At 45.9% G+C, this 24,296-nt stretch overlaps 1 protein-coding gene across 5 annotated transcripts in view; it reads left to right on the forward strand.

Annotated features, from left to right (window-relative positions):
- dcaf6 (ddb1 and cul4 associated factor 6) overlaps positions 1 to 24,296 on the forward strand; it is a 281,662-nt gene that overhangs the window by 134,693 nt on the left and 122,673 nt on the right. For 2 of the 5 annotated variants that reach the window (XM_072513816.1, XM_072513817.1), the window contains exons 11-12: positions 7,216 to 7,395; positions 23,354 to 23,413. The exons of 1 other annotated variant lie outside the window; for it this stretch is intronic. In XM_072513816.1, the coding sequence (XP_072369917.1) occupies positions 7,216 to 7,395; positions 23,354 to 23,413 (240 nt within the window). The remainder of the gene's footprint in view (positions 1 to 7,215; positions 7,396 to 23,353; positions 23,414 to 24,296) is intronic. 2 more of the 5 variants (XM_072513818.1, XM_072513819.1) reach the window with 2 other exon arrangements.

A 24,296-nucleotide genomic window follows, 5' to 3' on the forward strand; every position in this document is an offset into this window, starting at 1 on the left:
CTGGTATCCAAAAGACACAACATTCCTGGGGGATACTGTCAGGGGAATGTTGCCGTCTTCTTCCCACACCGGGAAATGTCAAACAAATGCCGTGGGGGCCCTGTAAAAGAGCCCAAAAGTCCGTTCCAAGCGGGAGCTGCCGAATATGCGACCTAGCTCTGCATAGCCGCACCCGGAAGTCGTTTCTATGGTGAAACAGTTGAGGAACAGTGGAGAACCTTCCAAACGATTTTTCACAGTGCTCAGCAGAGGTTTATACCAACAAAAAGGAAGGACGGTCGAAAGAGGGAAAATCGACCGTGGATATCTAAGGAAATGAGGGAGGGTATCAAATTGAAGGAAAAAGCATACAAAGTAGCAAAGATTAGTGGGAGACGAGAGGACTGGGAAATCTTTAGGGGGGCAACAGAAAGCTACTAAAAAAGCTATAAAGAAGAGTAAGATAGATTATGAGAGTAAACTTGCTCAGAATATAAAAACAGATAGTAAAAGTTTCTACAAATATATAAAACAAAAAAGAGTGGCTAAGGTAAATATTGTTTCTTTAGAGGATGAGAAGGAAGATTTAATAATGGGAGATGAGGAAATGGCTGAGGAACTGAAGAGGTTTTTTGGGTCGGTCTTCACAGTGGAAGACACAAATAACATACCAGTGACTGATGGAAATGAGGCTATGACAGGTGAGGACCTTGAGAGGATTGTTATCACTAAGGAGGTAGTGATGGGCAAGCTAATGGAGCTAAAGGTATACAAGTCTCCTGGCCCTGATGGAATGCATCCCAGAGTGCTAAAAGAGATGGCTAGGGAAATTGCAAATGCACTAGTGATAAATTGCCAAAATTCACTAGACTCTGGGGTGGTCCCGGCGGATTGGAAATTAGCAAACGTGACACCACTGTTTAAAAATGGAGGTAGGCAGAAAGCGGGTAATTATAGGCCAGTGAGCTTAACTTCGGTAGCAGGGAAGGTGCTGGAATTTATCATCAAGGAAGAAATAGAGAGGCATCTGGATGGAAATTGTCCCATTGGGCAGACGCAGCATGGGTTCATAAAGAGCAGGTCGTGCCTAACTAATTTAGTGGAATTTTTTGAGGACATTAACAGTGCGGTAGATAACAGGGAGCCAATGGATGTGGTATATCTGGATTTCCAGAAAGCCTTTGACAAGGTGCCACACAAAAGCTTGTTGCATAAGATAAAAATGCATGGCATTAAGGGTAAAGTAGTAGCATGGATAGAGGATTGGTTACTTAATAGAAAGCAAAGAGTGGGGATTAATGGGTGTTTCTCTGGTTGGCAATCAGTAGCTAGTGGTGTCCCTCAGGGATCAGTGTTGGGCCCACAATTGTTCACAATTTACATAGATGATTTAGAGTTGGGGACCAAGGGCAATGTGTCCAAGTTTGCAGACGACACTTAAGATGAGTGGTAAAGCAAAAAGTGCAGAGGATACTGGAAGTCTGCAGACAGATTTGGATAGGCTAAGTGAATGGGCTAGGGTCTGGCAGATGGAATACAATGTTGACAAATGTGAGGTTATCCATTTTGGTAGGAATAACAGCAAAAGGGATTATTATTTAAATGATAAAATATTAAAACATGCTGCTGTGCAGAGAGACCTGGGTGTGCTAGTGCATGAGTCGCAAAAAGTTGGTTTATAGGTGCAACAGGTGATTAACAAGTCAAATGGAAAGTTGTCCTTCATTGCTAGAGGGATGGAGTTTAAGACTAGGGAGGTTATGTTGCAGTTGTATAAGGTGTTCGTGAGGCCACACCTGGAGTATTGTGTTCAGTTTTGGTCTCCTTACTTGAGAAAGGACGTACTGGCACTGGAGGGTGTGCAGAGGAGATTCACTAGGTTAATCCCAGAGCTGAAGGGGTTGGATTACGAGGAGAGGTTGAGTAGATTGGGACTGTACTCGTTGGAATTTAGAAGGATGAGGGGGGATCTTACAGAAACATATAAAATTATGAAGGGAATAGATAGGATAGATGCGGACAGGTTGTTTCCACTGCCGGGTGAAAGCAGAACTAGGGGGCATAGCCTCAAAATAAGGGGAAGTAGATTTAGGACTGAGTTTAGGAGGAACGTCTTCACCCAAAGGGTTGTGAATCTATGGAATTCCTTGCCCAGTGAAGCAGTAGAGGCTCCTTCATTAAATGTTTTTAAGATAAAGCTAGATAGTTTTTTTTGAAGAATAAAGGGATTAAGGGTTATGATGTTCGGGCCGGAAAGTGGAGCTCAGTCCACAAAAGATCAGCCATGATCTCATTGAATGGTGGAGCAGGCTCGAGGGGCTCCTGCTCCTAGTTCTTATGTTCTTATGTTTAATACACTACCCCTAATCCCATGCGCTTTAATTTTACACACTTGTCTCTTATGCGAGACTTTGTCAAAAGCCTTCTGAAATTCCAAATAAACCACATCCACTGGCTTCCCCTCATCATCTATGCCAGTTACACCCTCAAAGAATTCCAGTAGATTTGTTAAGCGTAATTTCCCCTTCATAAATCCATGCTCACTCTGTTCGATCCTGCCACTGCTTTCTAAGTGCTCTGTTATAAAATATTTGATGATGGATTCTAGAATTTTCCCCATACCGATGTCAGGCTTACTGGTTTATAATTCCCTATTTTCTCGCTACCTTTTTAAATAATAGAGTTACATTAGCTACCCTCCAATCTGCAGGAACTCTTCCAGAGTCTATAAAATCTTGGAATACGAACACCAATGCATCCATTATTCCTAGAGCTACTTTTGTACGTACTCTGGGATGTAGATCATCAGGCCTGGGATTTGTCAGCCTTCAATCCCATCAATTTCCCCAACACCATTTCTCTACTTCTATTGATCACCTTCAGTTCCTCCCTCTCACTAAACCCTGCATTCCCCAACATTTCTGATATCTTATTTGTGTCTGTGTCCTCATTTGTGATGACAGAACCAAAGTATGTATTTAGTTGCTCAGCCATTTCTTTGTCCCCCATTATAAATTCCCCTGTTTCTGACTGTAAGTGTCTTCGCCAATCTTTTTCTCTTCATGTACCTATAGAAACTTCTACAGTCAGTTTTTATGTTCCCAGCAAGCTTACTGCCGTACTCTACTTTCCCCTTCTTAATTAATCCCTTGGTCCTTCTTTGCTGAATTCTAAACTGCTCCAAATCCTCAGACCTGTGTCTTTTTTGGCTAACTTGTGTGCGTCTTCCTATCTTTAAATTCCCTTGTAAGCCATAGACGGGTCATCTTTCCCATTTTACTTTTGTGCCAGACAGGAATAAACAATCGTTGCAGTTCCCCCATGCGTTCCTTGAATATTTGTCATTGCCTATCCACAGCCATCCCTTTAAGTAATATTTCCCAATCGATCATAGCCAACTCACATCTCATATCATTGTAGTTTCCTTTATTAAGATTCAGGACCCTAGTCTCAGAATCAACTACTTCACTCTCCATGAGAAATTCTATCATATTATGGTCGCTCATCCCCAACGGTTATCACACAACTAGTTTGCCAATGATTCCATTCTCATTACACAATACCCAGTTGGTTCCTCAATGTATTGGTCCAGAAAACCATTCCTGTATACATTCCAGGAATTCCTCCTCTAAGGAATTGTGGCCAATTTGATTTGCCCAATTTATATATAGATTAAATTTGCCCATAGTTTGTTCCTTTATTGCATGCATCTCTAATTTTCTGTTTAATGCCACTCCCAACATCACCACTACAGTTTGTGGGTCTATATACAATGTCCACTAATGATTTTTGCCCTTTGTTGTTTCTCCGATCCACCCATGCGGATTCCATATTGCCAGAGCTAATACCCTTTCTTTAACCAGCACTGCAACTCCACTGCCTTTTCCTTTTTGTCTGACTTTCTTAAATACTGAATACCCCTGGATGTTCAGTTCCCACCGTTTGTCACCCTGCAGCCGTAATCCCGATTATATCATCAAATTCTCTGCATGTTAAGGCACAAAGCCTTTCAGCGTGACTTTTTAATATTACTTGTCCTGCTCCCAATATTTTACACTGTTTCCTCCTCCTCGGAGTCCTTGCATATATTTTCATCCCCCTGCCTTTTTAGTTTAAACCCTCCCCAGCTACTCTAGCAAATACCTCTGGCTAGGACATCAGTCCCAGTCCTGCCCAGGTGCAACCCGTCCAGTTTGTATTGGTCCTACCTCCCCCAGAACCAGTTCCAATGCCCCCGGAATCTGCAACCCTCCCCTTCACACCATCTCTTCAGCCACATATTCATCCGATATATCCTGATATTTCTACTCTGACTAGCACATGGCACAGATAGTAATCCTGAGATCTCTACCTTTTGAGGTACAACTTGTCAACTTTCTTCCCAACTCCCTAAATTCTGCTTTTAGCCCTTCATCCCCTTTTTTACCTCTATTGTTTGTACCAATGTGTACCGCGACCACTGGCCGTTCACCCTCCCCCTCCAGAATGTCCTGTAACCATTGCAAGACATCCTTGACCCTAGCACCAAGGAGGGCAACATACGATGCTGGAGTCCCGTTGGTGGCCACAGAAATGCCCATCTATTCCCTTTACAATTGAATCCCCCATAACTATTGCATTTTGACACTTTTCACTCCTCCCTCTGTAGCAGAACCAACTGTAGTGCAACGATTTTGACTGTTGCTGCTTTCCCCTGAGAAGTAATTCGTCTCAATAGTATCCAAAGCAGTACATGTGTTTTGCAGGGCAATGGCCGCAGTAAATTGCTGCACTGACTGTCTAGCTCTCTTGCGCTGCCTGATGGTCACATATTTCCTTCCTGCCAATGTGGTCTGAACTGGCGGTGTGATAAACTCTCTGTAGGTGATATCCACGACACTCTCCGCCTCACGGATGCTCCACAGTGTTCCCAGCCACCGCTCCAGCTACGAAACCCGGCTTCCGGGAGACACTTCCTGCACATGTTAGCCATGGCCACTGGAAATGTTTCCGGTTTCCCACAAGCAGCAAGAGGAGCAAAGCACGGCTGTGAGCTCTCCTACCCTCCCTCCCCACGCTCTTTCCCTCCTTCCCTCCCTCTCGTGCTCTTTCCCCACTCCCTCCCTCATGTGCTCTCTTTTAGCCCCCTCCCTTCCTTGCCCACACTCTATTCCTCCTCCCCCACCCTGCGCACGCTCACGGGAATGAAGCCTTTCTTGTCTACCCTATCTAGGCTCCTCAACTTTGTACACCTCAATTAGCTTACTCCTTAGTCTCCTCTCTTAGAAAAACCTTCCTAGCCTATCCAATCTGTCTTCATGCCTGCAGTTTTCAAGCTCCTGCAGTATTTGTGTAAATCTATGCACTTTCTCGAGAGCGAATATGTTCTTCCTGTAATGTGGTAACCAGAAATGTACACAACTCCAGATGTGGCATAAACAGCATTTTATACAGTTCCATCATTACATCCCTACTTTTCCACTCAATATCTCATCCACTAAAGGAAAGCATTCCATAAGCTTCTTGACCACCTTGTCCACCGGAACAGGTTCAAGGAGCTGAATAGCCTACTCATTCATCCAAATAATTAGTCTAAGCAACTTTTCTGAGGAAAGACTCTGGGGTATATCCATGCTTAATTTTTTTTTGTATAGCATTTGAAATGTGTTTTTTTTGGCTTTGGATGGGAGGTTAACAACAACAATGATTGCTTGCATTTTGACTGCATCTTTAATATGGTAAAAATTCCAAGGCACTTCCAATATTGACACCCAGCCACATAAGGATATTTGGATAGGTGACCAAAACTTTGTTCAAAGTGCTAAGTTCTAAGGAGTGTTTTAAAGACGAGAGCTTTAGGACTGGGCTTCCAGAATTTAGGGCTAGGCAACTGAGGGCATGGCTGCCAACAATGAGGTGAATAAAAATTAGGGTTGCTTAAGAGGCGAGAATTGGAGGAGCACAGAAATCTTGGCGGGTTTTTAAGGTAGGAGGTGGTTTCAGAGATGAGAGATAAGGCTTTGGAGGGAATTGGAAAAGGAGCTGCATATTTTTTAATTGAGGTGTTACCAGTCCAGTAGTCAGTGTAAGTCAGTGAGCACAGGTGAGGTGGGTGAACAGGATTTAATGTGAGGATAAGATACAGGTGGCAAAGTTTTTTGGATGATTTAAAGTTTACAGAGGATTCAAGGTAGGATGCTAGTCAGGAGACCATTGGAATAGATGAGTCTGGAGGTAACAAAAGTATGTACATGGGTTTTGGCTCAGATGACCTGAAACCGGGTGGGATCTAGCAATACCGAAGCAGAACTAGCTGGTCTTGGTAATGTAGTGGATGTGTCATTGGAAACTCATCTTGGGGGCAGGTGGTACACGATGGTTGTGAATTGTCTGGGTCATCCTCAGACAGTGACCAGGGAGACGGTGGGAACAGAGCTCAAGGCAGAGTCCATAAAATGTAGCTTCGGACTTTACAATACTTAGTACGAAGAAATTTCTACTCGTCCAATACTGGATATCAAATAAGCAACTCCAGATTCAAATATCATTCACCGTTTGAGGGAACACTGGTATTCTTTCTGATCTTTTGTCTTTTGATTCAAATAGGCAGTTGTGGGTTGAGGGAGGTGGTGTGAGGGAGCTGGTTGTCGTCAGAATGCATGTTTTTTTTAAAAATGGTAACATTTTAGTATTAGGGAATGTGACCACGGACATTTGACTGAACTCCTTGAGTACAATTTATTAATTTCATTCTATATGCCACCTAGAATCTGACTAGTGTGTTATTTGGCTCAGTATTTATTTAAGTCTTCTGAAATGTCATGCTGTCCAATTTCAAGTCATAATTTTGTATCAGCGTTTATATTTGAAATTTCCCCATGCAAAGACCGACAGACTGAAACATCCCCAAAGCAATACATGCAAGTAACAGAGATGATGCGTGAAATTTACGAGAAAATCATTTTTTTAAAAATTCCGGTTCACTCTTCTAATATGTGACTGTGGCAGGAAATCTGGTTAAATGCTTCCTCAAGTTGGCAGCAAGTTGCAGTTTTCCTAGATCATAAAGCATCACTTAGACTCCAGATTCAAATATCATTCACCGTTTGAGGGAACACTGGTATTCTTTCTGATCTTTTGCCTTTTGATTCTAAATGTTTAAATACCAATGATTTCTTTCCTTTTTTTTTGTTTTGACTTTTGCTTGCATCTGACTTTCCTTTTGCTTCTGTCATTAACTGTTTCTGTCTGTGTCAGAATTAAGAGCTCAGTCCAGTCGATCATCAGGGGTAAGTTTAGTCAGTAAACGTCTACAGCAACTGAGACTTTTGAAGGCTGAACAACAGAAACAGCAAGATCTGGCAAAGAAATCTTCATCACAGCCTGCCTCTGACCATTTCACCCATGAAGGCTCCTCACTACATCCTAATATTTCAGGTTGCTGTTTGCTTTAAAATCTATCCTAGAAATTAGATATGATTTTTTTTTCCATTTAATTCATTATTTTGCTCTGTGCATACAAGTTAATAAAGTTAGTTTTGTAGAAAATTGCCATTTAATGTGCTGAGCCTTTTAAATATCTAAGCAAAAATGGGCAAGCCAAGAAATTATCCAAAAGTCATTGCTGGATTCACAAATGTGTAGCATTTTAAAATACCCTGTGTTATGTTTGCAAATAAATTCAAATTACATATTTTTGAACATTGTACTCAGTCAAAAATGATCCATACAGTCCAGCTATAAGTAGAAAAGAATTCTTCAGTGATTTTTAAAAAGAAGAAACTCTTAGACGTTGACATCTACCTCCTAGTAATTGTTGAGAATGGATTGAAACTGAATCAGCACTTTGGAGTAGTGGCAAGAAAAGGATGAAGGTTCGTTTGGTGGGAGGGGATGGTTCTCCTGTTGGTATTGTCACTACTGGAGCATATATAAGTGTAAATTGCAACATGAAGTAGTTTACTGCGCAGAGATTACAGCTTTCTTTCTACAAACATTGTTTGTAGAAAGAAAGCTGTAATCTCTGCGCAGTAAACTACTTCATGTTGAGATGAATACATTGAAAAAGAAATTGAATGTTTAAATATCTTCTGCTGTAAAGAACAAGGTCAATTGAAATATGTTAGAGATACTTTGAATTCCGATTTTGGGATGAGAGATGATTTTGCTGTTTTTGTGCAAAATTCAAACAGAGCTTTATTTTGAATGCCAGGTGAGAACACTGCAAAGTAAACAACCAAGCTTTCTAGGAGTGGCATCGGGGAGGGTTAGGGTGGCATGGTGGTGCAATAGTTAGCACTGCTGCCTCGTGGCACTGAGGACCTGTGTTTGATCCCGGCTCTGGGTCACTGTCCGTGTGGAGTTTGCACATTCTCCCGTGTCTGCGAGGGTCTCATCTCCACAACCCAAAAGGATGCGCAGGCTAGGTGGATTGGCCACGCTAAATTGCCCTTTAATTGGAAAAAAAGAATTCCGTACTCTAAATTTATAGAAGGAAAAAATAGGGATGCCACAAAACAAAAAGGAGGGTCAGCTGTTTTTAACGGCTGGGCCTCAGTAACATGCTAACTCCCTCAACGGCCAATAATTGTCAGGAAGCAACTGTCCTGCAAATGAAATTGGGCCAATGGAGGGAAAATGACCAAAAACGTCATAGAGTCATACAGCACAGAAAAGGCCCTTCAGCCCATCGTCTGCGGCGGTCAATCACAACCACCTAACCATACTAATCCTATTTTCTAGCACTTGGTCCATAGCCTTGTATGCCCTGGGATCACAAGTGCACATCTAAATACTTCTTAAATGTTATGAGGGTGTCTACGTCCACCACCCTTTCAGGCAACAAATTCCAAACTCCTACCACCCTCTGGGCCCCAAGCATTTCAGGTAAAGGATGTTCCTCATCCGGCCCAAATCACTAATCAATCCAAAACTGGCTTTAGAAACTTGGATCACATTCAATATCCTTCTGACGTTATTGCAAGAAATCCCTCTATTTTTGAACCCAGTCTGGTCGCGCTGAATGATCAATGGGAGAATTCCCTCTAAATGCGCACAACATTCCTCCGGGCTCTTTTCAACTAACCTCCTACTCTCACATCCACATATATGTCCTTGGCCTGCTGAAATGTTCCAGTGCAAACTGGAGGAACAGCACCTCATCTTCCGATTAGGCACGTTACAACCATCCGGACTTAACATTGAGTTCAACAACTTCAGACTGTGAACTCTCTCCACCACCTTTACCCCATTTTTATTTCTGTCAATTTATTTTTATTTCAATTTCTTCCAATGATCTATTTTTCTCTCATCGTTGCTTCCTACCCCTACCCCCACTTGGGCCAACTGTTCCTAGTCACCTTTTATACAGTGCTCACCTTTGTTCTGCCATTCACATATTTAATCTCTTGTGTGCCGCTATCAGCACCCTCCTTAGACTTAATCACCCTCATTTACATTCCTTTTATCTTCTGTCCTCGACATCTTTGTCTATCTCCATCAATCGCTGGCCTCCAATCCAGCCCCTCTGCTCCACCCCCCTCCCACTCCAGTATAAATCTGACCCCATTTCCAGTTCTCTCTAGCTTTGACAAAGAGTTATCCCGACTCGAAACGTTACCTCCCGTTTCTCTCCACAGATGCTGTCAGAACTGCTGAGATTGTCCAGTGTTTTTGTTTCAGATTCCATCATCCATAGTAATTTGCTTTTGCATTTCTATGAAACCTGTTAATTCCTCCGAACATCCCAAAATGCTTTACAAGCTATGGATTATTTTTGAAGTGTAGTCATTGTTGCAAAGTAGGTAACCACAGCAGCTTGTTTCGCACTTAAGTATTATCCGAGATTATGAACTCAAATCTCTGGGATGTGTCTTGAACCCACTACCTTCTGATTCAGGTGAAACTACTACCACTGAAACAAGGATGTCATGGATAGCATACATGCTTATCTATTCTGCAGTGATGTTCCAAATTGAGAAGGGTATTGGACAACCCATTTTCTGTGATTAATGTTAACTAAGGGGATGTAATTAGAAGTCAGTCTTTTGTTCTAGCTAGTTAACCAAAGTGGCAATGCAAGACTATTTGTGCATATCGGAAGATTTCCCTTAAATTCTGCAACCATACTTGCTATGAATATTTAACCCTTCCTGCATTTAAGTAACATACTAGTGCCGTACTGAGGTAAGGTTTGCATTCACTCCAGCTCTTTCTGCCTGATGGATGTTAATGATCACATCACACTTTTAAAAACAAAAGTTTGGGAAGTGTTCTGGTCTTTCATATGAATGTTGTTTAATGAGATCTAACAATGTACACATTGCTAGATGCTTGCCTATAACACAAGTGGTTACACTTCAAAATTAGATAGTTAAGTGCTTGGAAACATTGTGAAGATCTGAAAGCTGTCACATCAATGCAAGTTCCTTCCTTTCTTTTGCATGGTTGAAACTTTGATTTAACATTTCCCTGTTCCTTTAAATTTCACTAAAGATCTTGGAAGAACAATTAGCAAAATATTGTAGTTGAGCAAATGCCTTGCTGTCTATCAAAAACTATTTGATAAAGTTCAAAAAAATTCTTAACTGAATATCTTGAGTCCATAATGCTATTGAAAATTTAGCTGGCTAGATTGAATATGAGCTCGATAATATAAATCAAAAAATGATACTTTGCAAAAGCTTTGGCTGTTAGCTGAGTTACTTTATCTAAGTTGGGGTGTTAATAGGGGTGCACCCCCACGACCCAAAGTTGTGCAGGCTAGGTGGATTGGCCAGGCTATACTGTTCCTTAATTGGGAAAAAAAGAATTGGGTGCTCTAAATTTATGGAAGAGAAATAAAATAGGGATGCCACAATTGGCCTCCATTACCCTGGATTGGAGAGGCACTCAGCTGGGAGACTGTGATTGGCCACATTGTATATTTCCCTTTAATTACTCAGAGGAGGCTGGTGGTAAAGGGGCATTGATTTATTTACACTATTTACAAAGCTCTGCATAACCAAGCATATTGCATAACCAAGCATAACCAACCAATGCTGGAGGAGGAAGCGTCACCTATTCAAATTAGCGGCCTAGCCGGATCATAATGTGTAAGATGCTGCTTCAACGACAGACACTTCTTACCTGAATTGAAGGCCTTGTCTTCAGAAGCGCCCCAACACCTCCTCTTGTCCTTCCTCAACAGCGGAGCTACTAGTGTGGCCAGGTTGGCAATTAACTTCCCGTAGTAGTTGACCAGGCCCAAAAACAACAGCTGCATCCTTCAGGGTCAGGGCCCCCTTTATAACTTGAACTTTATTATCCACCGGATGCAGACCATCCTTGTCCACCCTGTAACCGAGATAGGTTACCGCTCTAGCATGGAAGACACACTTATGTGCTTCGGCCTGGCGCCCACATGGGAAAAACACTAGAGCACTTCCTGCAGGTCTGCCATATATTTCCTTCTCTGAAGACCCTGTAATACGTCCGTGAACCAAATAGACAGCCACCTTCAGTAGACTCTGCAAGATGTTTTCCATCACCTGCTAAAAAGAGGCAAAGCGGGCAGAACCCCAAATGGGAGGCTGGGCGTACTCAAACAATCCCCGATGTATATTGATGGTTGCAAAGTTTCTAGACCCCGGGTCAAGCTCATGTCCAATTTTGTGAGCAGCCAATTTGGCGTACAAATCCTCGACCAGGGCAGTGGGTACCAGTTCAGACTCTAAGCCCTGTTCACAATGAGGTGAGCTTGAAATCACCGCAGAGCCAGATGGTTTTATTGGGCTTCACCCGCAACAAACTGAACAGGGTGTATGACTCCCGGATCCTGTAGGTGCCGTTGTTCAGTGTCAACTTTCGGAAGTAATGCATAAGGGACAGACCTCGCCCTGAAGTATTGGGGCTAAGCAGCAAGATCCATGTAGATATGGACCGTGGTCCCCTTTATCTTGCGCAAACCCTTCCGGAACAGCTCTGATATTTATCCAGCACCTCATAGAGATTCCTGGTGCCCATCTAGAAGACCTGTTGCCAATTGAAACAGAGGACTCTTATCCAGTCTCGCCCCAACAAGTTTGAACCCGGTCCTTGCACCACAACCAAAGGAAGGCAGACCGACTGCTGCCCATACATTACCAGAGTCACGGTGGCCCCCACGATCTTCAAAGGCTCCCCCGTGTATGTTGCCAACTTTGCTTTGTGTCACACAATGCCAGTGGTCCTTGTACGAAGTGCCAAAATGTCAAAGATCGACAATGGAGACAGCAGCCCCAATGTCCATTGGCATTGGATTACCATTGACCTGCAAGGTGATCTGGATTGGTGCAACTTTCTGACGCTAGACAGTTTAAGTGCATTAAACAGTCGTCCTCATCCAGGGCGTCCACATGCAAGGCCCTGATTCATGGCAACCTCCGGCTGTCGCAGGCGGCATTTCCTGCACCAAACTGGGCGACCCTGATCCTCACAATCCCTTCGAGCACAGTTACTAACACAGCCGGCACTCTCCTTCATCCTTGGGCGAAGTTTCCCACTGATAGCAGCAGTGCCCGAAATCCAAACCCTATCACGGAATTACCTTGGGGGCAGATCTGTCAGAGGAAGTCTGGCCAGACCAGCACCGTCCATGACCTTGAGGGAGTTTGAACGGTGGGCGGCCCAAACTATGAACGTAATACTCCATTGAACCCTGCAGCTCCTCCACACCTTTCTCTGTGTGTTCACGAGAGAGAGAAAGCTAAGTGGCCTGTTGAGTGGTTTCCACCAACAGCTTCCTCTGGCCGTGGCTGTATTATTAATACCCTACACCAGCAAGTCCCTCAACATCTTGGAGAAGGACGACCTGAATTCGCAATGTTCAGTCAAATGCAGCAGGTGGGTCAAGAATCCTGTGACTGATTCAACGGGAGACTGCACCATCGTATTAAAATGGTGCATAATAACAGATGACTTAGGGTCATGGTGTTCCAAAACCAAAGCAACCAGCTCATCAAAAGATCTGGAGTTGGGTGAAGCTGGGTAAGTCAAACTTTTTATGATCCCAAACATCAGGCTGTCAGGAGGAGAACATTCCTCCTGGCCCCACGGGTAGCACGAGGCTGATGATGCGTCTACAGGGGGCGGAGTCGGCAGACACGCTGCCACACTGCCACACTGCATATTAGTTGCATCTTCCAGACCTGCATCAAAGGCTTCCAGCTTTACAAAAAATGACATCTTAACCGGCATGACATGACGTACCCAAACAGCAAACTTCACCGGTGGCTAGGCGAATCCCTGAACGAGTCCGGAATTTCCTTTAGTCTTTGTCGCCAGCGTGATGACTTTGAGGAGGCTGGAGGTAACCGAACATAGATTTATTTACACTATTTACAAAGGTACGCATAACAGAGAATATTGCTCCCTGTACAATCCTAGCTGAGAGGATTAATCATATCAGGCATGCTTCCACAAAGCTCAGCAGCACTTGAACGTTTGGGGCTGCAGCACTTGCAGGAACAGAGAAGAGACCTGGGTAATTTGCCTCAGGATCTCTGGCACTGACTTGGAGATTCAGCAAGATGAAATTTACCAAGGATGGGAGGACAGCCTCTATAACAAAGCAGGTGTGGATGGAAGTGGTCAAGGAAGTAAGCAGCTTGAGTGTGTTCCCTCTAACCAGGACTTCAGGTGGATGAGAAAGGTGAGTGGTATACCACTTTCAGGTGTCAAGCCCCCCCAATAAATTGCCCCAAATTCTCCTTCACTTAAGGTCAACACATCTTGTAGCTCCACACATTCCTCTCTTTGCAGGCACTTCTTATTCCCATCTGAGCAGCCATTCCATTCACTTGACTTCTGCCTGTTGCATTCTCACATTCCAGGCTTCAGTTTGATCCTCCCTAAATTGTTTTCTTTCCTTCCCTGCGCACAAACCATTACAGGCAATCTCACCTCTTTGCTTTCTCTTTTTGCAGGACAAAAAAGCACGCAAGTTAGAGAGAGATGTAGAAAGGTACAGTGGGGGTAAGCTGCCGTGTGTTCCCAAACGGCAGACAATCTTGTCAGCCACTGGCATTGCAAAACTATATGGTCCACTGGGAATTGCAAAAGGATGCAGGTGTATAAAGTGATGTGCCATGGGAACCTGAACCTTGAGAGACATTTGTTGGGAATCTTGGGTGGGATTCTCCAATCCCGCGGCAGAGTGTCCACGCCGTCGTAAACGCCGTCGCGTTTGACGACAGCGTGAACGGGCTGCTCCCACGTCTAATTCTGGCCCCTACAGGGGGCCAGCACGGCAGATTCCGGCGCGAATTGGGTGCCGAGGGATCCGCGCATTTGCGCCGGCGCCAACGAGGACATGCGCAGTGGCCTCCTTCAGCGCGCCGGCCCCAACACAACATGGTGCAGGGCTACAGGGGTCGGCGCGTAGGAAAGGAGGCCCCCAGCCACAGAGGCCGGCCCGCCGATCGATGGGTCCTTTTCGTGGGCCAGGCCACATTGGAGACCCCCCTGGGGCCAGACCCCCCCCCCCCCCCCCCCCACCCTCACAGGCCGCCACCCGACCCTTGTATGCCGAGGTCCCGCCGGCCCAGAGCAGGTTAGAACGGTGCCGGCGGGACGTGGCTCTTTTCCTACGGCCGCTCAGCCCATCCGGGTTGGACAATTGGCGGGCCGGCTGCGTACAGCGTCCCGCGACCGGCACCGCGCACGCCGGCGATTCTCCGCACTTCGCGTATCAGCGTTGGGGCGGCGTGGCCCATTTGCGGGGATTCTACAGCCCGGCGCTGGACTGGGAGAATCCTGCCCCCTGTCTCCATTCAGCTGGATCTTGGTGACCATCCACACTGCCAAGTGGAGGGGCATGTGGGCAGGTGGCTAAGGAGAAGGCAGGTGCTGTCTGTGGTGAATGTATTATGCCAATAATCCACCATTGTATTTGTATCTGTGCTGTTGCCCTTGTAATTGTGTCTGTACTGTGCTGTTGCCCTTGTGGGCACCTCCTATGGGCCATTGTATGGCATTATCCAAACAGGAACATGTTGGGGCCTGTATGGGCTCCGCCCATGTCTCCTCCCCTTGAAGGGAGGTATAAAGAGCAGTCGGCCTGTAGGCGGTTCTCAGTATTGAATCAGTCGCAGTCAGGCACAGTTCTAAGTTGATTAAAGCCACGGTTTACTTCTACTCTTGTCTCGAGTGAATTGATTGTCGCATCAATTTAATCAACTTAAAAGCAACTTTGGAATCGGCCCTCAAACCTGACCGACTGGAACTCGATCCGCAGGCCGCAGAGGCGAAATAAATTTTTTCGCACTGACTCAGCTGCTTCAAGACCTATCTCGCAGCCTCCTCCACGCCTTCCGTCACTGACGAACAGAAGCTGAGCCTCCGCCACGAGGTGAGCCATCGAATCTCTGTTCAACTCGACGAGGCCTCCTCCTACGCAGATGCCCGCGCGATGCTCGAACGCCTCTATGTACGGCCCGTGAACGAGGTCTACGCTCAACACATCCACACCACTCGCCGCCAGCGCCCCAGGGAATCGCTAGAAGACTACCTACGCGCCCACAAAGCCCTCGCACGCAGCTGCAACTACCAGGCCGTTATGGCCACTCAACATATGGAACTCGCCGTCCGAGACGTCTGCGTGGCGGGAGTCCGGTCCAACTATGTGAGACAGCGCCTACTCGAAAAGGGGGCCCCGGACCTGGATCAGACGGTAAAGTTAGCCTCCTCTCTGGAAGTAGCGTTCCAGAGCCTTAACGCGTTCCCGGCTAACCACACAACTCCCTCGTGGACCCCCGACCAAAGACTACCCCGGGCCTGTGCCGTGCGGCCGCCCGCCCATCATGGGGGGGGGCTACCCTGCTATTTCTGCGGCAAGTCCCAACACCCCTGGCAGCACTGCCCGGCCCGTAACGTGAACTGCAGCAGCTGCAGGAGAAAAGGACATTTCGCCAAAGTTTGCCTGGCCAGGTCTAAGAACTCTAACTCACAGGCCCGATCCTCAGACTCACAGGCCCGCAGACCCCGCAGTGTGGCAGCGTGTCTGCCGACTCCGCCCCCTGTAGACGCATCATCAGCCTCGTGCTACCCGTGGGGCCAGCCCTCGCAGCACGTGCAACTCACGGGGGCCGCCATCTTGGCCATCCTCCCCCATGCGGCCGGCCACGTGCGATCCATGGGGGCCGCCATCTTGGCCGCCGTCTGCTACGCCGCTCGACGCGTATGATCAACAAGGGCAGCCATCGCGGAGCCGCCCCAGCACCTCCGACCACGCTGGCTACCCGCAACTCAGCGCGGTCGCGACCCAAGCATCTCCGGAGCTCCATGATGACCGTCCGGGTAAACGGGCACGAGACGCCTTGCCTTTTCGACTCCGGGAGCACAGAGAGCTTCATTCATCCGGACATGGTAAGATGCTGCTCGCTCCCAATTTTCCCAGTGCACCAAATCATCTCCCTCGCCTCTGGATCGCACTCGGTGCAAATCCGAAGGTGCACTACCGCAACTTTAACAAAACAGGGCACCGAGTACGCCAATTTAAAATTATATGTGCTCCCAGACCTCTGCGCTCGTCTCCTATTTGGACTAGATTTCCAATTAACCTCAGGAGCCTAACCCTGAAGTTCAGGGGGCCCCTACCCCCACTCACCATATGCAACCTCGCGACCCTAAAGGTCAACCCTCCCCCACTGTTCGCAAACCTCACCGCCGACTGCAAACCAGTCACCACCAGAAGCAGGCGGTATAGCATACAGGACAAGACTTTTATAAGGTCCGAGGTCCAGCTACTCTTGCGGGAGGGAGTCATCGAGGCCAGCAACAGCCCCTGGAGAGCTCAGGTGATGGTCGTCAAGACCGGGGAGAAGAACCGGATGGTTGTAGATTACAGCCAAACCATAAACTGGTACACGCAACTCGATGCGTACCCCCTTCCCCGGATTGCAGACATGGTAAACCAGATCGCACACTACCGGGTGTTCTCCACGGTGGATCTGAAGTCTGTATACCACCAACTCCCAGTCCGCCCGGAGGACCGCCACTACACGGCTTTTGAGGCAGACGGCCGCCTTTTCCACTTCCTCCGGATCCCCTTTGGCGTCACGAACGGTGTTTCGGTGTTCCAAAGAACAATGGACCGAATGGTGGACCAGTACGGGCTGCGGGCCACATTTCCGTACTTGGACAATGTCACCATCTGTGGCCATGATCAGCATGACCACGACGCCAACCTCCACAGATTTCTCCAAACCGCCCAAACCCTAAATCTCACGTACAACAAGGAGAAATGCGTTTTCCGCACAACCAGACTAGCCATCCTCGGTTACGTCGTGAAAAACGGGGTTCTCGGACCCGACCCTGACCGTATGCGCCCCCTCCTGCAACTTCCCCTCCCCCACTGCCCCAAGGCCCTGAAGAGGTGCCTTGGGTTCTTTTCATATTATGCCCAGTGGGTCCCCAACTATGTGGACAAAGCCCGCCCACTAATCAAGGCCACCATCTTTCCACTGGCAACTGAGGCCCGCCAGGCCTTCAGCTGCATCAAGGCGGACATCGCCAATACCGCGCTGCGCGCGGTGGACGAGCCCGTCCCCTTCCAGGTGGAGAGCGACGCATCAGAGGTCGCTCTCGCCGCTACCCTCAATCAAGCAAGCAGACCAGTAGTGTTCTTTTTGCGCACCCTCACCACCTCCGAAATTCGGCACTCCTCAGTCGAGAAGGAGGCCCACGCCATCGTGGAAGCCGTACGGCACTGGAGGCACTACCTCGCTGGTTGGAGGGTTACCCTCGTCATCGACCAACGATCGGTAGCCTTCATGTTCGACAATCCGCAGCGGCGCAAAATCAAGAACGATAAGATGAGGTGGAGGATCGAACTCTCCACCTATAATTACGATATAGTATATCGTCCTGGGAAGCTCAACGAGCCCCCAGATACCCTGTCCCGCGGCACATGCGCCAGCGCGCAAGATGACCGACTACCGACTATCCACGATGACCTCTGCTACCCGGGGGGGTCACCCGGCTTATCCACTATATTAGGCCCGCAATCTGCCGTACTCCACCGAGGAGGTCAGAGCCATGACCAGGGACTGCCAGATCTGTGCGGAGTGTAAACCGCACTTCTATCGACCAGATAAGGCCCACCTGGTAAAGGCATCCCGGCCCTTTGAGCGCCTCAGTATCGATTTCAAAGGGCCCCTCCCCGCCAATAACCGCAATACATATTTCCTCAATATTATTGATGAGTTCTCCCGCTTCCCCTTTGCAATCCCTTGCCCTGACATGACCACGTCCACCGTCATTAAAGCCCTACATAGTGTCTTCACCCTGTTTGGTTTCCCCAATTATGTCCACAGTGACCGGGGCTCGTCGTTCATGAGCAACGAACCGCGTCAGTACCTGCTCAGTAAGGGCATCGCCTCGAGCAGGACCACCAGATATAACCCCAGGAGAAACGGGCAAGTGGAGAGGGAGAACACGACGGCCTGGAAGACCATCCTACTGACCCTGCAGTCCAGGAATCTCCCAGTTTCTCACTGGCAGGAGGTCCTCCCCGATGTGCTCCACTCTGTTAGGTCCCTACTTTGCACGGCCACAAACGAGACCCCTCATGACCTCCTATTTGTTTTCCCTAGGAGATCCACCTCAGGGGTCTCGCTTCCGACCTGGCTGAAGACACCGGCGCCAATCCTAGTCAGAAAACACGTCAGGAGCAATAAGTCCGATCCTCTGGTAGAGAGGATCCTACACTCCAACCCCCAGTGCGCTTATATCAAACACCCCGATGGCCGACTGGACACAGTCTCCCTCCGGGACCTGGCGCCCGCCGTTCCACCACCACCCCTCCATCATATCCTGCCCAACCGACCATGACCAGCGCCCCCGCCCCTATATGGCTGCGCAGCTGGGAGACCAGAGAATCCCACCATTAGCTTTGTGGTTACTTATACTGGTTTTTAAGTGAGTTCAAAGTAACAATTTCACACTGGGATTTGAATTCCCACTCCCTGAATTTTTAGTCCTGGACAGCCCGCAATGTTGTAGTTTAGTTGAAAATTCTGAGCAAGAGAAATTGCAATATCATTTCACAGGCCGAAAATATCTTATTTATCTATAAAGTGTAATGTACATCAAATAATTTAAACATCTGAAACATATATTTAACTAAAATAACATTCCTAGGAATAATGAAATTGTGGTGATTGACTAGGAATAGACGCACCAAATTTTTGTGGTAGTTGAAAGTTGCTTTTTAAAAACCATTGCTAATGGTAGCAGTTATTTCACAGAGCTATTCATCTAACAGGGACTAAATAGTCACAGTATATTATTAGTGTCAAGTTTGCTCCGTCTTAGTTTTTTTTAAAGATCTAATCCAATAGTGAACATAATCTTGCTGACAAAGGGTGGGATTTTCTGCACAGCCTGCCATTGGCCAGCAGTGAGGTCTCTTGGTCCTGCCATTGTCAACGGGGTTTCCTGCTGAATGTACCCCTCGCTGCCGGAAAACCTACAGCGGGGGTGCGCCATTCGTGGGACCAGAAGATCCCGCCAGGTGAGCCGTCGGAAAACTCCCGACCAATATATCAGGTATATTTCAGACATAATTTTGTCCCATATTATTTCCCATTGCTGTTAGTAAAGCTAGTTCCTTACTACGGATCAATTCTGCTAAATTGCAGAATTGGATGTTAACATAGAACATTACAGCGCAGTACAGGCCCTTCGGCCCTCGATGTTGCGCCGACCTGTGAAACCACTCTAAAGCCCATCTACACTATTCCCTTATCGTCCATATGTCTATCCAATGACCATTTGAATGCCCTTAGTGTTGGCGAGTCCACTACTGTTGCAAGCAGGGCATTCCACGCCTGTACTACTCTCTGAGTAAAGAACCTACCTCTGACATCTGTCCTATAACTATCTCCCCTCAATTTAAAGCTATGTCCCCTCGTGCTAGACATCACCATCCGAGGAAAAAAGCTCTTACTGTCCACCCTATCCAATCCTCTGATCATCTTGTATGCCTCAATTAAGTCACCTCTTAACCTTCTCTCTAACGAAAACAGCCTCCAGTCCCTCAGCCTTTCCTCATAAGATCTTCCCTCCATACCAGGCAACATTCTAGTAAATCTCCTCTGCACCCTTTCCAATGCTTCCACATCCTTCCTATAATGCGGCGACCAGAATTGCACGCAATACTCCAAATGCGGCCGCACCAGAGTTTTGTACAGCTGCAACATGACCTCATGGCTCCTAAATTTAATCCCTCTACCAATAAAAGCTAACACACCGTATGCCTTCATAACAACCCTCTCAACCTGGGTGGGAACTTTCAGGGATCTATGTACATGGACACCGAGATTTCTCTGCTCATCCACACTGCCAAGAATCTTACCATTAGCCCAGTACTCTCTGTCTTCCTGTTATTCCTTCCAAAATGAATCACCTCACACTTTTCTGCATTAAATTCCATTTGCCACCTCTCAGCCTCTCCGTATTCTCCTCGACAACATTGTCTTTTTCCTGTGTGAATACTGACAAAAAATATTCATTTAGCACCTCTCCTATCTCCTCGGACTCGAAGCACAACTTTCCACCACTGGCCCTACTCTTACCCTAGTCATTCGTTTATTCCTGACATATCTATAGAAAGCTTTAGGGTTATCCTTGATCCTACCTGCCAAAGACTTCTCATGTCCCCTCCTGGCTCCTCTTAGCTCTCTCTTTAGGTACTTCCTAGCTAACTTGTAATTCTCGAGCGCTCTAACTGAACCTTCATGTCTCATCTTTACATAAGCCTCCTTCTTCCTCTTGACAACTGTTTCGACTGCTTTAGTAAACCACGGTTCCCTCGCTCGACCACTTCCTCCCTGCCTGACAGGAACATGCTTATCAAGGACACGCAGTAGCTGTTCCTTGAACAAGCTCCACATTTCCATTGTGCCCATCCCCTGCAGTTTTCCTCTCCATCCGATGCATCCTAAGTCTTGCCTCATCGCATCATAATTGCCTTTCCCCCAGATATAACTCTTGCCCTGCCATCCCTATGCTATCCCTTTCCATCACTAAAGTAAACGTAATCGAATTGTGGTCACTATCACCAAAATGCTCACCTACCTCAAATCTAACACCTGTCCTGGTTCATTACCCAGGACCAAATCCAATATGGCCTCGCCTCTCGTTGGCCTATCAACATACTGTGTCAGGAAACCCTCCTGCACACATTGGACAAAAACGGACCCATCTGAAGTACTCGAACTATAGCGTTTCCAGTCAATATTTGGAAAGTTGAAGTCCCCCATAACAACTACCCTGTTGCTTTCGCTCCTATCCAGAATCATCTTTGCAATCCTTTCCTCTACATCTCTGGAACTTTTCGGAGGCCTATAGAAAACCCCTAACAGTGTGACCTCTCCTTTCCTGTTTCTAACCTCAGCCCATACTACCTCAGTAGACAGGTCCTCATCAAACATCCTTTCTGCCACCGTAATACTGTCCTTGACTAACAATGCCACCCCTCCCCCTCTTTTCCCACCTTCCCTGCGCTTACCGAAATATCTAAACCACGGCACCGGCAACAACCATTCCTGCCCCTGCTCTATCCATGTCTCCGAAATGGCCACAACATCGAAGTCCCAGGTACCAACCCATGCAGCAAGTTCACCCACCTTATTCCGGATGCTCCTGGCATTGAAGAAGACACACTTTAAACCACCTTCCTGCCTGCTGGTACACTCCTGCAACTTTGAAATCTTACTCATGACCTCACTACTCTCAACCTCCTGTATACTGGAGCTACAATTCAGGTTCCCAAGCCCCTGCTGAACTAGTTTAAACCCTCCCGAAGAGCATTAGCAAATTTCCCCCCCCCCCCAGGATATTGGTACCCCTCTGATCCAGGTGTAGACCATCCCGTTTGTAGAGGTCCCACCGACCCCAGAATGAGCCCCAATTATCAAGAAAATTGTTTATATTTAGTGGCAGATTGCTGATCCATCTATTCTCATTGGCCCAAAATAACCAAAACATATTTGAGCATACATAAATGATGTCCCCAATATTTCCAGGGAGCAGGTGAGGCTACCTGGCAGTAACTGGAAAATCTGGAGCTGTTTTTTTTTTTAGTTCTGCTTTCTGCCAGTACAGATGCCAGATGAAAAAGCTTGGTGTAGGCAGCAGCAAGGGGGTTCAAGGGCTAGTTTCCAGAAATTGAGAAGTTGGTGCAGTTGGTAAATGGGGCTCAAATCATGCAGTAGCAAGAGGTCATGGCGAGCTCAGAGCTTGGGTTGGTGTTGGCTGATTGCCAGTGTGGCGGGTGTTTATTGTGATAAGTTGGAATGAGGGGGAACTCTCCTGCTCTTCCTGGTGAACAAACCAGAGTTCTAAGTAGTATACCTTTCAAATTTTGAAACATTCTCTGCAACAAGGGGACCTGGTTATTTTTTCAAAAACAGAGCTTTTAAGCTACTTTGTGGATAAATCAGCAGTGACCAACTTAGATATTTTACCTTGATATCCAATTTGATTATTTAACCTGAGAGTCCAAAGAGAAATGAATTTTATTATCAGAAGAAAAGGTAGATAAAAGAAGAATCGTGTGAATCACCCTGTACAGGAAAAGGTGGAAGTTTAGGTAATTTTGACTGGAATCTATAGAAAACGAAAAAAATTATCAAAAGTACAGAGAACAATTGATGGTGTATTATATGAGGTTACAGAGGAAGACAAGGCAAAGTTAATGGTGGCAGAGCCTTCAGTTCCCTCAGTCCCAATCTCAGGAAACCGTCCCTAATTCTCAGCGATTACCTCTCACCACCTTTGGAAACCTTCTTGAAATCCATCTCTTTAACAAAGCTTTTGCCTTCCAATGCCTCTGTCAAATGTTGATTCTTCATGTGTGAGCCTAGATGTCGAGTGTTAGCAACAATCCTATCCTTATTTGCACATTTTTCACTGGGATGACTATATATCATTCAGGAACCAAATTCCAGCACATTTCCTTCCCCTCTCCTCTCAGTGGCATTGAGGCTCATTGTAGCTGAGCTTACATTTTAGGTTTCTACCTGGAAGTAGGTTAAATACTAAACACTATCAAATCATATCAGTACTATTAACATCAAACTGTAAAATTATTTGCAACGTGAAATTGATATAACCCTCGTTGTGCAATAAATTGTTTTACCTTTGAGAAAAATCATTATTCTGCTGATTTGTTGTTTCAGTTTACATTAATTATGTCACAGCGTAAAGTCTGTCATATCTCACCTTGCAAAACATTTTTTTTTAATAAAAGGTATTCGGAACTTTATGGCTTATTTTGCTTGGGGGGGGGAAATATTCACTCTTTCTTGGGGGGGGGGGGAAATATTCACAAGTGCAATTTAATTTTTAAGTTTAAATCTAATTTTTGTTTCAGATTTCCCTTCTTCTGTGGTAAACAAACAGCTTGGATCCATGTCACTTGATGAGCAACAGGGTGCGTGCAGCAAGAGATATGTGTACAAACATATTTCTTCCATGACTTCATCTATTGTCTGAAGATATTTTTATTTTGCATTACCGGTTTATTAGTTTCAGTTCCGGCAAATTGCTGTCATTCTGATCAACTTTATTTGAGTAGACATTGAATAAATTCCCCATCCAATGTTTTGATTCCTTATTACCTGCTGTGTGAAGCAAAGAATTGATTCATATACTTTGATATAATTAGACTTTGCTTTAAAATTTACATTACATTACAATCTTATCCATTATCATACTTAACCTCTAACATATTTTTAAAAACCTAAGCATATAATTCTAATTTTGCACCCATATTTGGTATACTCTCCTAAATTAGTTTTAGGATGAATCCGATGTAGTGAACTAATCTGCTGTTATCCTAATTATGAATCTTAACTGCAACATCAGACGAGATCCCTGACTGCATCAGTGTGACAATTCCAATATGTTTTTTTGCCCTTCACACTAAATGCTCATCTTGAAGACAAAATAAAATTTACTTTAAAAAGGACTTTATTTCCTTTTTGAACTCCAATTCCTTTATTCACTGATTTCCCAGGAGAGATATGGGCTGACCATTCAACGTAAATGAACTAGTTGCAAAAAATAAGTTTATTTTTCTTTAAAGAAAACTTCTTACTATGCTTAAACTTTCTCTCAACAGACTTTAGGTTTCTTTGAAAAGGGGAATGTCAATATGCATAGATACAGTATTGCAAAAAAACAGCACCTTTTAGCTGTGTAGCACCTATATTGTAGAAAATTCCTCAATGCACTTGACACGAGTATAATCTGACAAAAATCAACAAGTCAAATAAGCAGATTTTAGCAGTGATAACGGCTAATCAGTGGTTGGT

The sequence above is a fragment of the Scyliorhinus torazame genome, chromosome 8 (assembly GCF_047496885.1).
Source record: "Scyliorhinus torazame isolate Kashiwa2021f chromosome 8, sScyTor2.1, whole genome shotgun sequence".
In the NCBI taxonomy this organism is placed as follows: Eukaryota; Metazoa; Chordata; class Chondrichthyes; order Carcharhiniformes; family Scyliorhinidae; genus Scyliorhinus; species Scyliorhinus torazame.